Source organism: Morus notabilis, unplaced genomic scaffold (assembly GCF_000414095.1).
Source record: "Morus notabilis unplaced genomic scaffold, ASM41409v2 Scaffold299, whole genome shotgun sequence".
Classification (NCBI taxonomy): domain Eukaryota; kingdom Viridiplantae; phylum Streptophyta; class Magnoliopsida; order Rosales; family Moraceae; genus Morus; species Morus notabilis.
In genome coordinates this window covers 52,275-68,550 of record NW_010359540.1, presented here as the reverse complement: position 1 = coordinate 68,550, position 16,276 = coordinate 52,275, and the positions used below count along the sequence as shown (strand labels likewise).

At 34.4% G+C, this 16,276-nt stretch overlaps 1 protein-coding gene across 1 annotated transcript; it reads right to left on the bottom strand.

Annotated features, from left to right (window-relative positions):
• Window positions 1-9,704: 9,704 nt before the first annotated feature.
• LOC21390584 (WUSCHEL-related homeobox 3A) lies at window positions 9,705-11,286 on the bottom strand. Its single transcript, XM_010094695.2, has 2 exons — window positions 10,795-11,286; window positions 9,705-9,971 (listed from the first exon to the last, which is right to left on the bottom strand). Exons 1-2 carry the CDS (start codon window positions 11,206-11,208, stop codon window positions 9,705-9,707), a joined length of 681 nt encoding a protein of 226 aa, XP_010092997.1. The 5' UTR covers window positions 11,209-11,286.
• Window positions 11,287-16,276: the final 4,990 nt, after the last annotated feature.

Genomic DNA, 16,276 nt, shown 5'->3' with positions numbered 1-16,276 from the left:
GCTCTGATACCACTTTTTAGATCTGATGCTACGTATGGTGTTCCAGATGATGTTGGAACACTGTTTGGAACACGACTTAATTAATTAAGATCCGGGTTAATTACGTACAGTTGCTCAAGAAGAATCACGTGCAGAAATCAAAAGAACACACAATATGACATCGCAGTTCGGTGCGCACACCTACATCTGCGGGGCCATGCCCAGACAGTAAATAGTTCACTATATTCCAAAAATTACAGACACCGGACGGACGTATTCACTCAAGGATTCCCTCCTAGACAATGACGCCGCTGTGACGAATCTCCACAGTGATTATTTAGCGTACACCACATGTCTTCTATTCACCTGGCGAACTCCCTTCATCCGGCAGAGCTTCCTCCCGAAAGTAACAAATTCCTCACCCGAAGGACGATCTCAATAGCGCACTAGGCTCACAAAAACTCACAGACTCTTTTATAAAAATATTCAATTAAACTCGTACTCCCATATGCTCTGAAACAAAGCCTTTAAATAAAGTGAAGAGAATCTCATTCAAATCCGCTCTCAATAAGATCTCTATTATCTCAATTATTCTTTCTCCTATATAGACTCTAAAATATCTTCATGTTACCTTTTCAATCTCCAATTTGAATTATGCAGCAAACTATCAAATTCGAATTAATTATCCTTTCAAACTTTGAATTTAGATTTAACCTTCTCATCCACCATCACCTTTATAGCACATAATCCAATCTATCTTACCTCACCCGTGGCCTTCTTTTCCAAGCTCCTTTCACTTCCAACATTAACAATATATGTTTATCACATGTAAACCTCTCATGCTTCACGTAATACATCAAGCTTGATTTGATTTTAAATATTCTTTTGTAAACGTTATCCGCAAGCTCTAATTTTGAACAACTCCAAACAATAATCGGATTAAGTCAAGAATTCAAATCTGATAACAACTTGATCTTTATGTAAGCTTTATCTCCCATTTAAATTCAAATAACTAAAGCTTTATCTTCTTTTGATCAGGATCTTATCTTTATCTCTCCAAATCTCAACCATTATTTTATTTTTCTTTGACCAAATTTTTATCATTATCTCTTCAAATCTCAACTCAACAAAATCTGTAACTTTAACTTCAAATCTGATTCTGAATCTTCTTCTCTTTTTGGACCTGTTTTTTAAATTTTTATAAAATTACTAATAAATTGCCAACTAATAAAAATACCTAACAGTTAAATTATTTAAGAATAACCTTTTGATGGTGATGGTTTAGACCTTAATTTATTTTAATTGTTTAGTTTGAAACTTAAGTTCTTTAGTAATTTTAGGCCAAATATGCCTAGAAGGATTAAATTCAATCGCTCATTGACTAAAAATAAAGTTAGTAACTAAACTGCAACTTATTAAAAAGTGACGGGTAGCGTAAAATTCCAAAAACAAAAGAGAAATAATTATATATATATATAACATTACTTTTCCAGCACGAATCAAAAGTCATCATGACTTACCACCACTTTCATATCTAGAAATCATCATAAGATCCTTTTGATCTTTTTTTTTCTCGGGGCTGTTAGATTCTTTAAGAATAACCTTATTATGGACCTTAATTTATTTTGACTGTGTAGTTTGAAACTTTAAGTTTTTTAAGTCTCATTCATTTCACCGATTTGAGTTTTTAATTTTAGATTTTTATAGTAAAAAATTCTCAAAAAATGTCATATCTAACTTTTTCTGCTACAGTAAAAAACTCTCAAAAAATATCATATCTCAACTCGAATCCGTGAAATGAACGAGGCCTAATAACTTTAGGCCAAATATGCTAAGGGATTAAATTCAATCACTCATTGACTAAAAATAAAGTTAGTAACTAAACTGCAACTTATTAAAAGGTTTAGGAATGGTAGCGTAAAATTCCCCCCCAAAAAAAAGAGAAATAATTATTTATATATAACACTTTAAACTAGCTAGCATCTTTGGGTTATTCTCAGAAATCAAAGAAGCCTCTCAGCCAACAAATTAGGACAAAACAAAACCTGTTAGGTTTTTGTTAGTTGACAATTTATTAGCAACGTTTAAAAAGAATAAAAAACAGGTTGAAGATTTTAATGCAGAAACAGTTTGATACAGATTGTGGCGGTTAGGATGTGGAAGATTACTTTGAATCCAAGTTTGCTGCAGGTGTTTGATAAATCAAGAGATAATGTATTGCACAGTTTTTAAGATTTAAAAGACGCTGCAGATAAATATAATGTTGCGGTTGAAGATTTGGTGTTGATTTGAATTTGGAATTCAAAGTGCTGCAGTTTCTCAAACGTGAAGAACAAGTAATTATCTTGCTGCAGGAATTCGGATTTGAATATGAGAAGAATCCGAATTAAACTAGAAGAATTATCTTGAAGGATTTGATCTAGTTGAAGTTTAAAATATGGAGATAATGAAGCAGTTAAAAACGTGGAGATAATTTGAAGATGATTTGAATTTGACTTGGCTTGTGATAACGTGAAGATACGGAATTCAAGTCTTATAAATAGAGCTCAAGTCTGCTCACCATTGCACGGGTATTATAGAGAAAATTTTCAGATAAAGTTAGTTTATTGAGATCGTTTTTCCAGCTCTCAGGGGAGAGTATACTGCCATTTGAAGACGAGTGGTACTCACTGAATAAGGCCATCAAGTTATTCTACACAGAGGCGGTAAAATCAAAGAATGAGTCTTTATTTATATAAGTCTGATTAGTGGATTGTTCTGAGCTTATACTTTGCTTTCTTAGACGGTTAGATTAATTAAACGTTATTGAACATAAAAACTTAATTCAGTTTGTTTGTTACTAGTAAAGTAGTTTACGCGTTCTTTGTTACATCCTTCGTTGTTACATTTACAAAATGTTAAATCTATATTTATCAATTCTTTTAACATGATGTTACTATCTTGTTGATGCTGGATACACCAATTGTAATGGATTCCTTGCTCCATTTCGTGGCCAACGGTACCATCTAAAGGAATGGAAAGATGGAACACAACCTAGGAATGCACAAGAGTATTTTAATATGAAACATTCACATGCTAGGAATGTGATTGAGAGATGTTTTGGTGTACTTAAGAATCGTTGGGCGATTCTTTGTTGTCCATCGTTCTTTCCAATTAAAACTCAAAATCGCATTATCTTGGCATGTTGTTTGTTACATAATTTTATTAGGCGCGAAATGCCTAATGACGTTCCTGATCCAATACCAAAAGATGAGTGTGAGAATGATGAAAAAGATGAAGAAGTAGAAGACAATGATGATTTGATAATAGCCGTTGAGCCTTCAAAGGAGTGGACTGGGTGGAAGAATACTATAGCACAATATATGTTTAATGATTGGAGGCATCGTAAGAATGCATGACAATTGTCTATGTGTTTTTTCCTTGGAAGTTGTAATGGAACTTGTTGACGGTCAAATTTCGCCAACAAAAACTGGCCGGGTTACCTCTTGATTTCCCTTTAGATTACCGGCCTGTGTGTAGTGAACGTATGAGGATTTGTTGAATATGTGTGTTTGTGTGTTAACTAAATCATGCATAGACAACCAACACAAGGAACTTTATAGTGGTTTACTCTATCAAATAAGAGCTACATCCACTGTGATTTTGTATTTCTTTTGAGAAGATAACAATTTACAAAAATTGCTCTCATTAAATCTCTTTTCTCTTTTCTGGAATCTCTGAACCCCTTTCTTACGGGGGGTCTTCCTCCTTTTATACTGGGCTTCCTTCGCTTAGGGGGTTTCCTTCATAGGTGGGAGCACTCAAGTACTCTTTCTTGGTAGGCCCAGACGTAGCCCACTAATCAGCACTGTTCATTCAGCTAATTAGTCTCCTATTACGGCTCTGTACTTCTCCGTAATACTTTCCTATCCCCTGTGGGGCGGTTTGAGAGCTTGTAATTAATGCATGTAGACGTCTTTCACTTTTACACGCAACCCGTCACATCCTCTAAAGAACGTTCCCCTCGTCTTCAGCGCTGCTTAGCCCAATCGCCCTCTTTGGCGGTCCTTTCTGCGGTCGAGGGATCTTCGTGCCTTAATCTCGACGGCGCGATCTGTCAACGCCAGAAGGAATCGTCGCCCTAATTTTGGACTTCGTGCTTTGGGCTTTCCAGCGGAATAGGAGGGAGCCGTAGACGTTGAGGGTTGTTGCTTGGCGGAGAGTAATCTAGGCCACGTGTCACATTATCGTTCGTCCATGTGTCTGTCACATTTTCTCACGCAACAGAACTTGTATTGTTTGCTTGTATTGGAACAAATTTATGTTGTTTGCATGTTTTATCTGCCACATTCGAATAATATGCGTCGTTTTGAATTATTTTTATCTATAGTATTTACAAGTTACTAATTATCTATCATAGAGGATGTTGATTTGTTGATTGTATACATGTTTGTTCTTTGTTATTGTTAGGATGGATACTTCCAAATTTAGAGGTCTAGGTCAAAATAAAAGGTTTTGGAATGAAGATTATGATAAATTCTTAATTGAGGCTTTAATGGAGTTACATAACGAGGGAACATATAAAGCGGAAGGTAATTTCAAGGCTGGACATCTGCACGCTATTGAGAAAAAGTTACATAGCAGGTTCCCAGGATGTGACTTACTAGCTAGGCCATACATAGAGTCAAGAATGAAAACTTTGAAGACTCATTTTCAAATTGTGCATGAAATGCTAACCTGGCCTAACTGTAGCGGTTTCGGATGGGATCCAGATAGAAAAACGGTTACAACTGAGAAGTCGGTGTGAGAAGCATATCTCAAGGTACTTATAATACAATTGAATAATATGGTTGATAGTAATAGAAGTTGTTCATCTAGTTTGATCTTTTTTTTGTATTAAATTCAGAGTCACAAGGAAGCATTACCGTTTAAGACCAAGGTTTTTTCCTACTATGATGACTTGTGTATGGTTTTTGGCAAAGATTGTGCAACTGGTAGGGGTGCCGAGGCTGCTACTGATGTAGTTGAGGAACTTGAAAAGGAGGCAGCTGACGACATTAATATTGACGATGACTGTTTCAATAGCATTCACAATACGACTTATGTGGATGAAGCACAATCAATGTCTTTCTACAAGCATCAGCTGTTCCTCAAACTCAAGTTCAATCTCAAGGGTCGTCTAAAAAAAAAGAAGAGTACAAACAATGCAGAGGCTTATGAAGCCATTGAAAAATCATCTAGTTTACTTGCTGGTGTTATTGAAAAGGAAAGTGAACGTTTAAGTCGGGCTGTTGGTGAAGACATGATGGAAAAACATAGCCGAATTAGAGATGGGCTACAAAGGACTACCATCATTAACACAATGGAACGACATAAGGTAGCTCGGATGATGGTAAAAGATGATGCTTTAGTTTCATACTTTTTTAGTATTCCTGATGATGAAAAAGATGAGTGGGCTAGAGCTTTTCTTGCTGGTGATATTTAGGAGTGGTTGTTTAGTTTCAGTGGAAAAGCATAACCGGATTATCTTTTGATATTGTAATGTATGTGCTATGCATTTCTCTTTTGATATTGTAACTAATTAGGATTATGCTTCACTTTGTTAAATTGTATTAACTAGAAACTTGTTTGACTTGGCAGATGATGAATGTTGTATATAGGTAAATCTATTAGTTTTGGTGTATGACTATATTTTGGAATTATATATGTAGTTGAATGATATATTATATCATTTTTATTATTGACAGGGACTAAAGTGATCATTTTACTATACATATCATGGTAGATGCCAAAAGTGATCATATTTGAGCTTGTGATAATTTATTATTACATAAAAATATCAAATATTATTTTTTTTACCACTGAAATGTAGTTTTTAAATTTTATCCTTCAAATAAAATTTTTTTTTCAATAATTAAATTATTTTTTTACTATTTTAATTAATTAAATATTAAATTATTTAGGATTATTAATCAAGGGTATTTTTATCAAAATACAGTTTACTTTCCTTCTATTCTGTTGTCAACCAAACAATAAAATCTTCATTCATGTATTGATCCCATAACTCCAACCAAATTAAAGAATCAGTTTATGATTTTAGCACATTCTAATTTCATTCAATTACTATTCTGATTACTATTCCGCCACTGCAACCAAACGCACCTAAAATGTAAACCAGAAGAAGAAAACAAACGGCGACAAAGGACAAACCACCAGCATTAAATAAACGACAATAAAGCAATAAACGACAAGGCAGAAATGAGCCATGACATGAAGAGAACTAACCGCAACAAAGAGGAAAAAATGACGAGAACGAAATGCAGGATAAAATGACAATTAAATAGCAAACAACACCAAAGAAAGAATAAATAACAAATTCAAAAACGACACCAAAGTGAGAAACGACATAATGCAACAAGAAGTAATAAACCTGTCAGCAATAAATAAATGGCAAGTCAATGAGAAACGACAATAAATGGACAAACGACAACGTGGCAGATAAGAAGAAGAAACATAGGTATGCCGACATAACACCAAAGGGATAAACCACCAGAAGAAAATAAAGGAAAAGGAATGAAAGAGAGGACAATAAAAAGGATAAATTTTAACAGCAAAAGAACAAACTACAAGAAAATGAAAAATGACGACAATAAATTGAAAACGAGGCCAAAGGGAAAAGACAATAAAGCAAAAAAACGCAAAGAAGCAATAAACCTTCGACATGAATGAATATTTAAAAGACATCAAAATGAAAACGACAGCAAGAAAAGGAAAAAATGCAGATTTAAACATATGTGAAAAAAAAAAGACTGGAATAAAAACGACACTCACGTAAAAAAAAACGACAACAAGAAACAATTGTTAAAAAAAGAAAGAAATAACAACAAAAAACAACAAGAAAAACAAATACAGGACAACATAAAAGAAGAAAAGCTACCAAATGAAAAACGACAAGATGGAATAAAAAAAGTGAAAAGACAAACGACAATAACGCAGATACAAAACGCAACAGGAGGAAAAACAGGACAGCAAAATCCAAACGACAAGAAAGAAAAAACGACAGCGAAAGAAAGGACGAATAATGATGGACCTAATTAGCGGAAGTGAAGAATGAAAGATACTGGAACTGTAGATATTAACGGCGAATTACACAAATGTATTTCAAGGCCACCTTCTGTTACCACTTCCCATCATTCAGGCATCTTTTCTTCGATTCTTTTAAGATCCTCCATAACCATTTTTTTACCCCAATAGGAAAATGAAAATATGGCCCAAATCAGAATATTTTCCAACTCCAACGTAGTAACAAATCTCAACCACTCATCAAGAAGTGATGTACTTTAAGATATGTACGTACATGCTCTGCATTTCACAAAATGGGACAAAGCATGGAAAGCCAAAAATCAGTACTGCAAAGACGGACAGCAAGACTTGCTGTTTAAAAACAGTATTATAAGTTTCAACTTCAAGTTCTTTTCTTTTACCCCTTCTTTTTTTTTTTGTTTACTTCTTTCGGCAATGAAAAAGCACTGCCCAGTAGATCCTCACTGAGATTTGAAGCATTTTTATCGCCACCTTATAGTGTGAATTCGATTTTCAAGCACTATAAGAATTAATACATCAAAAGGGGCACACACACAAAAAAAAAAAAAAAAAAAAAAAAAAAAAAAACAATATTATGTTTAGCCATATATTAAAGTAATAAGCCCGTGAATTAGCTAGCTTGTTACGTGCTGGACCTTTTTAAGCCTAGCTACGTAGATCTCAATAGTACATAAGCTAGCTTGAATGTCATAACGGTTGATGGCTTGTATATATACCCCAGTACAGGTACAGTTGCTGCCTACATATACTTTACGTTTTGATGTTTTCAAACATTTTTGGCTTGTGTGTTAATTATTGTTTTTTTATGAGACTTTTATGTGGCTCTATTACTATTTGGCTTGGAACTGTTTAAATTTTGGTTTGTGTTCTGGAACCTTTAATTTTGGAGTAATTTGTAGTGAATTTCTATTTTTTTTTGTTTTAAGCTGCTATATAGTTTTGAAATGTATAGTTATATTAGATGGAATGGGGTGTATATATATGTGGAAGCACCCCAACGAGAATTCTCAAACCCCATCCGCGCCTCTCCTTAAGCAAGGATGGGCTCGGAGGCCCTGACTCCGCCCCATTCCCATCTTTAAGCTTAGTTCCTTATTGCTGAGTCTACATATTTCGTGTTTGACTAAGTTTCATATTTGTTATTTGTTTTTCCCGTGAATATAGTTGCACTGTAGTTTAATTCGGAAAATAGTTTATGAATATCGATAATCTGTGGCTATTCTTTTTAGATTTTCTTTATTTATCTTTCCAATGGCATTTTTTCTCTATGTTCTACTATTCTTTTCTAGTTCTATCTCATCTTGATTCTATATCAAATACTTTGTAATACCAATGATTATAGTTTCTGCATGTGACACGTTGTTGTAATATGTATGTAATAGTGTGACATATGCATATATGGTGACCTCACTATCAATGTTATACTAATTATAACGAATTGCATTGCGAAGCTTCTATGATTAAGATATTGCTTTTTCAGGATTGACTTACCTTTGGCATTTCAGTGAAAAGCTAGAACATACATCTCCTCCAAAAGTACTTTCAAAAGTTCAACACAATACCCATCTAGCATTTAGACCCTAAAGAATAGTGAATTTTTGCGGTCCCAAATCATTCGTGTTTGTTGATCTAGTTTAGAACACAATCAATTCTCAAATAAGCCACCACTGCATTTGATTAGGCCATTCAATTGCCACGGCCACACACGTGAGATGTGGCTTATCAACGGAAAAGGCTGATATTTCCGATCTGAATATTTTTTATTAGTTCAATTAGATATATATAAGCCCGCAAAAAGAAAAAAAAAAAAAAGAAAAAAGAAGTTTATCTACTCGTGTACCCTCCTCACTGTTAATTTCCTATCTTCTGTTGTTTTGGTCAGAATGTATATGTTAATGTCCAATAATGCTGCTCATTAAAGCATTGACTTGTCCGAAAGATCCCAATTAGGTCAAGTGAAAAAGCTGAACTCTTTGTGAGTAGTAGTACATCCGCATATGTCCATCAAGTACTGCTGGGGTGCAAAAGAGACAAACCTCGGAAGAAATATCAATAAGGCAGATTCTTTAATACACTTAATATAACAATAAATTTTTTTTTTTTAACCGTTAAATCGTATATATTTTAATTTTTATGTTAGTTTATACAAATTTTGTGGAGAGAAAAAAATAACTACAGGTCCCTACAAAGAAACTTATAACACCTTTTCCAACCCCAAATCAATGCATGCAGATTCTAATTACACTACACAGATATATATATATATATATATATGTGTGTATATATATATATATATATATATATGTGTGTATATATATATATATATATATATATGAAGTCATGCACAGCGAATATATAAGTATATAGACGTAGGTACTAATTTGTCTTTTGAAGGTAAACAAGGCATTTCATTGAGTAGGTGTGGTAATAGGACAGTAGGAGCAGTAACCTATTACTCTTTAGACAATTGAGATCTTTCTCTACCTAGAGGCACTCTACACAAATAACAGAAACCAAGAAAATAAACAAGACACGGACACATTTAAACCTACCTTATAGCATCTAGCTAGGCTAGCTATAGACTAAGTGAGAGAAAGAGATCAGAGAGAGAGAGAGATGGAGATTGGAATTTAGAGTGTCTATTAGTTGGTCGTTGAGGTGGAATGAGGGACATGCTTGGATGTCGTACACTCTTCTTTGAGATTAGTAGCTGTGATTGGGAAGAGCTCAAGGGTCTTGAGGGGCTTATAATTATTGCAACATGGCGAATTAGGTGGACCCACATCCACCATCATCGTCCAATCACGATCGTACAATCTCATCATGGAATTCTCCTTCTCCAATGGGATTTCCATCTTCCAAGAGTAGCTCATTAGTTGATGATGAGTTGATGCATGATCTCCAACGGCCTACATATTTATATATCATGTTCCAAAAGAGAAATCAATTTAAAGTTTGAAAAGGCAAAGAATAAGCAGATAGATCACGTAACGTATAACTAACTACATGGATCACGTACTCGGTTTATTAATTGCATGATCTGACCACTAATTATCCACTTTTCTTAACTCAGTCCCTGCTATTTCATTCTGGTATATAATTTTTTCTTGGCTTACTATTTTTTCTTCATTTGATATTATATTTCTAGCTTTTAATTTCTTTGAAAAGATTTCTTCTTTTTCTTTTTTTTTTAGCTAGGCAAACTAACAAATGTCTTCATTGTTGGGAAACTTTCTCTGCTCATACTAATCCGTGTTATATACCATGAGAAAGTGCATGGTTGATGCTAGCATGACATGGCTGAAGATATATACAAGCTGACTTTCATTAAAACCTAAGAGCACAACGAGCTATTCTACTTGATTTCTATGCTCAAATTAGAAGGCAAGTATAGAACAAACACAGCTGCTTCGAGAAGAAAAGAATACCCTTTTCAGTACTTAATTTTCCTTTTGTAGCTAGTCAGGTACATAATATTTCCCCTATATCAGAAATAGACATAGTGCAAAAAGGGAAAATTAAGAAATATATAGAAACTATATTGATTAATCATTTAGAACATTGCTTAAACCCTATGGATCATTCATAGAATATAAAATCATAGATAAACAAAGGGAGAATATTATCTTTCCATAAAAAGAAACCAAAAATTAAACACATCAATATGTCAAAGAAAAAGAAAGTACAATGTATATATGCATATATGTTTTGGTCAAGAATCATGATTATTACCTGGACCTGGGGTATAGAGCCGGCTGATGGTGATGAGCTATAACAAGAAAGTTGTTGATGAAAAGAAGACGAAGAAGAAGAAGAAGCAGAAGTAAGAAAATGGTGGTTTTGCTGAATACTATTGATCATGAGCTGTTGTTGTTGTTGTTGTTGCTGCTGATGATGATAAAGTTGTTGTTGCTGAAGCTGCTTATAGAGCTTCCTCCTAAGCTTCTGTCTGTCTCTGGCCTTGTGATTCTGAAACCAGTAGAACACATTCTTGCCTTCAATCTTTCCATAGAAAGAGAGATGGGCTGTGATCTGCTGGATTTGGGAAGCGTTGGGAGTTCTGGTCCCAGCTCTGTACATCTCTTCAAGGATCATCAGCTGCTCGGGTGTTGGGCACCATCTTGATGAATTAGCTGCTGGAGACATGATGATGATGCTGATGATGCTGATGATATTGATAGAGATATGAAAGTGAGAAATATGTGATTATCTCTTTCAATTTGGGAAAAGATGAGATTCAACTTTTGGGGTTGTCTTATTGGGCTGGGGTTGAATAAGGGAATTTGGTATATAAAGACACAGTGGACAGAGAGAAAGTTACAGTAGAGATGTGGAGAGAGTCATGAAGAAGGAGAGACAAAAAGAAGGGTGTAGAGAGAGAGAGAGAGAGAGAGAGAGAGAGAGGTTAAAAAGAGAGGAGAAAAAAGTACTAATGCAGGGTTGTCATGCTGATGTCTCACTGGGAGGGGCATTCAAGTAGTGGTGTTTTTCAGTCCTTTGCCAATTTGCCATGCACACAAACACACACATATCATATGTATGTATTTTGATTTCAGCAAAAAATAAAAAATAAAAATGTATCTATTTAGAGAGAGAGAGAGAGAGAGAGAGAGAGAGAGAGAGAGAGAGAATCTGTGGAATGAGAGTGAGAAGTGAATGAGGAAAAGACCGTGTCATGTACTGAGGGTGTAATGGGGGGTACCGCGCTTGAATTATTATGTCATCATCACCACATTATCATTTTTTTCATTCAAATTCGATACAGAATGAATAAGACACCAAGTCGGATTCAGACAGCAGAAAAGGTATGCATTGCCCTCTGCCTCTGTGAATATGGGCATTCTTAATTTACCCAACTTGCACTTAAAAGCACGTGAGGGACACGCTCAATGCCAAAAACTGTGAACATATATAGCATACTGCTAATATCACTATTGCTAATCTCTCGGAGGCGTGTTTGAAACTTATTTTAAAATGATTTTATTTTTTGTATAAAAATAAAAATGAAAACGTTTTAAATCTTATATAGAAATTATTTTAAAAATGTATTTGGTAATTTTATTAAGAAATTATTTTCAGTATAAAAAAACTCATTAATATCTTTCTGTTCGAGAGAGGAGTCTCGAGGAGAAAATGAAAAACAACTAAAAGTCATTTTTCATTTCTCTCTCATTTTACACTAAACTAAAAAATCATTTTCATTTCTGTTTTTTGCCTTTATTGCGCCAAATACCGTTTTAAAAACGTTTTCATTTTTTCTTTCTCAAAAAATGTGAAAAACAAAACGAGATCAATTCTAAACACGGTCAATATTTACCAAATATTACTTAGTACCATTTTCATCTCATGATGATCACTTTTTTTTCGTGGGGGTTACAAGGGAAGCTGGGCCTGTGTATCTTGATTGCTCGAGTGCTTGAGAACATTATTGGAGTGGTTCCAATACAGACTCATAAGAAACCAATAATCGCAAGAACAGATGAACACAAAAATATTTGTTTCATGGAGATTCGGGATCTCTCCCTACATCCTCGTTGAGCTCTTCCTCAGAAAAGCTCAATTTACTATTAAAGAAAATTGTTACACCCTCGGAACTCACAATATAAGATAACCCCCAATTCCGGAATTACAATAAATCTTAACCAAGAATAACCTTAGAGAAAAAGCTTAAGCAACACCAAAAAGAATACCCAGTGAAAAAACACTACTCTTCCAAATTCTCTCAGAAAACCCTTGCTTACGATTTCTCTCTCTAAGAAACCTAGAAGTTCTCTATCTCTAGAATTGTACAGACTCTTGTCATATTCTATTCTCTAAGATTACAGACTATATATGATATAAAAGATGAACCGACTAAAGCTGAAAGTCTTCACTGCCTTTCCACGTGTCTTCACCTTATTTGATGTGTGCCCAGACTTCTAATGAAATGCTGCGTTTAATATGACTTCATATGTCTTCAAGAGAAAATAACTTGTCGTTTGGTGTAACTCATTTCTCTAATTACTGTTGTTTACTGAGATTACTCTACTAAACTCCACCTTAAATCTCAGAAACTGACATTGTAAAATTTGAAACTTCTCTAAGGATGTCACATCTCTGACTTGACTAAGTAACATCAAGCCTTGCTAATGTTTAGTATGTCCAAACACTTCTGGAACTTACCAACATTGATCACCTTGGTAGTCATATCTGAGAGATTATCCTTTGTGCTAATCTTTTCTAGTTGTACTATTTCTTCCTCCACCTTCTCTCTTATAAAGTGGTGTCTCACATCTATGTGTTTAGTCTTCTCATGGTAGACAGGTTTTTATACAAATGAATTGTAGATTGACTGTCAGAATAAATTGTGGCTGCACCCTTAAGCACTTTCAACTCCTTCAATAGTCCTTGTAACCACATTGCTTCTTTGAATCCTTCAGTGCTAGCAATGTATTATGCTTCAGTACTTGAGAGCGCAACAACTGGCTGCAATTGTTACTTCCAGGTTATACAACTTCCATTTAAGGTCATCATATAAGCTGAAGTTGATCTTCTTTTATCCCTATCAACTGCAAAATCAGAGCCCACAAAACCCTTTAACACCAACTTGTTAGTTCTCTGTTTGTAGATAAGACCATAATCAATCGTTGTATTAACATATTTTAACAACCACTTCATAGCAAGCCAGTGCTTAGGATCTGGATTTGCTATGTACTTACTCAATACACTTACCGCATAGGCCAAGTCAAGCCTAGTACAAATCATTGAGTACATAAGTGATCCTGCTGCATTGGCATATGGGATCTTAGCCATTTTAAGCTTCCCTTCTTAAGTAGATGGAGACTGATCATCTGAAAGCTTAAAATGACCAGCTAGTGGTATAGAAGTTCTCTTCGATTGATCCATAGAAAAATTTTGTACCACTTTCCTCATATAATTCTCTTGGGATAGATAAAGTATTTTATGAAATTTGTTTCTTTTAATATCTATTCCCAAGATTTTCTTAGTTGTCCCTAAATCTTTCATGAATTCAGAACTTAACAAATTTTTAACATCTTTGATGATATTAGGAGCACTGCTTGTGATAAGCATATCATCAACGTATAACAAAAGATATACAGGGGACTTTGTGTCAATCCCTTTATAATATAAACAAGAATCATAGTGACTCCTAACAAAACCTGCCTTAGTAACATACTGATCAAACCTTTTATACCATTGGCGAGGTGGTTATTTGAGCCCGTATAAAGACTTCTTCAGAAGATTGTAATGCCCTAAACTTTATGTCTATAAATATGTTTCATGTACGAGAAGAAATTATTAAGATTCCTTACTTAAGTTAAGGTTAACGACTGTGTAATTTTGGTAATTACTTAATTATATCGATAATTAGCTTATGATATTCTACGATTTGCAAGAATAAGGGATAATTAATTTTGAGTCTTAGAGATTTGAGAAAGTGCGAGTTACTCAAATTTCTAAATAATCAAAAATAGATCATGAAATGCCATTGTGGTACAAGACCTATATGAAAGTAATGGTATAAATTATTTTTACATGAGAGATTATGTAGATTAGTGAAATAAAATGCTTATCTAATTTTATGTTTCCCTCAAGTCTTACAAAAAGTTATTTTTTAGTTCGATGAGAACCTCTCTTGTTTATTAGAACCGATCAAGTTAACAAAAAAAGGAGATGAATCACTCATCAAAAGAGTTAAGTTCCAAGATAGGAACTATCAATAAAGGTTCAAACAACAAGAGATTATCACGATGCAAGATGTTCCATTTTAAAAAGTATTTTCAATTTTTATTTTGATGTTTAAACTTTTAACTATGTACTTTAACCTTAATACTTTTGAAAAAAAAATATTTATCGCAAAATTTCTCTTAATACATTCTTTAAGTACATATATGTTTCATGTTTATGCTATGAACACCAAGTAGTAACGGCTTGCCATATCGGGTCGTTACAAGACACACATGATCCTCCTTCCCTTTTACTTCATAACCTGGTGGCTGATTCATGTAGATTGTTTCTTGTAGATCTCTATGTAAGAAAGCTGTCTTGATGTCTATTTGTTCAAGTTTGCAATCTTCATCAGCCACCAAAGCTAAAATGGTCCTTATGGTTTTGTATTTCACCACAGGAGTGAAGATTTCTTTGTAATCCATAGGAGTGGTTCCAACACAGACTCGCAAGAAACCAATAATCACAAGAACATATGAACACAAAAATATTTGTTTCACCGAGGTTCGGGATCTCTTCCTACGTCCCTGTTCTTCCTCAGAAAAGCTCGATTCACTATCAGAGAAAATTGTTACACCCTCAAAACTCATAGTACAAGAAAATTCCCAATTCCAGAATTACAGTAAACCCTAACCAATAACAACCTTAGAGAAAACGATTAAGCAACACCAAAAAGAATACCTAGTGGATGAACACTCATCTTCCAGATTCTCTCAGAAAATTCTTGCTTACAATTTCTCTCTCTAAGAAACGCAGAAGGTCTCTCTCTTTAGAATTGTACAGACTCGTGTCCTTTTCTATTCTCAAAGATTACAGACTATATATGATATACGAGATGAACTGATTAAAGCTGAAAGTCGTCACCACCTTTCCACGTGTCTTCACCTTATTTGATGTGTACCCAGACTTCTAATGAAATGCTGCATTTAATATGACTTCATCTGTCTTCAAAAGAAAACAACATGTAACTTTGTGTAACTCCTTTGTCTAATTAATGTCGTTTCTTGATATTACTCCCTAAAAGTTGCCTCATATCTTGCCAGTGGTACTACTTTTAGTGGGAATGGCGCGCTCCTCATTGAGCGGTAGGGTCTGCCTTTAGAAACTTCACCTAGCATTTTTGTAGCGTTTATGATCGTCCCTTTGATACCACTTAAAATGAATATGCAAATGCCAGTTGTCCTAATTCTGAACTTATTAACTTTAAGAGAGAGAGAGAGAGAGAGGGAGAAGCTGGGGCTGTGTAACCGACTACCCGTAATAAGTATCTTTAAGGTACCAGCTAGCTAAAACTGTTTGGCCTCAATGGTTAGTGCTCCAGCTAACTAAGGTTGTTTGCCTCGATGGTTGAAGGTTTCAAACTAGTATAGTTTGAACCTTTTGGTTTAAAAAATTTGGTTGAAACCTTACATCAAACCATAAGAACTTAAGGAGAGGTTTAGTTTAGAACAAATTCTAAACAGCTTCAAAGAGCCACAGCTCTTCC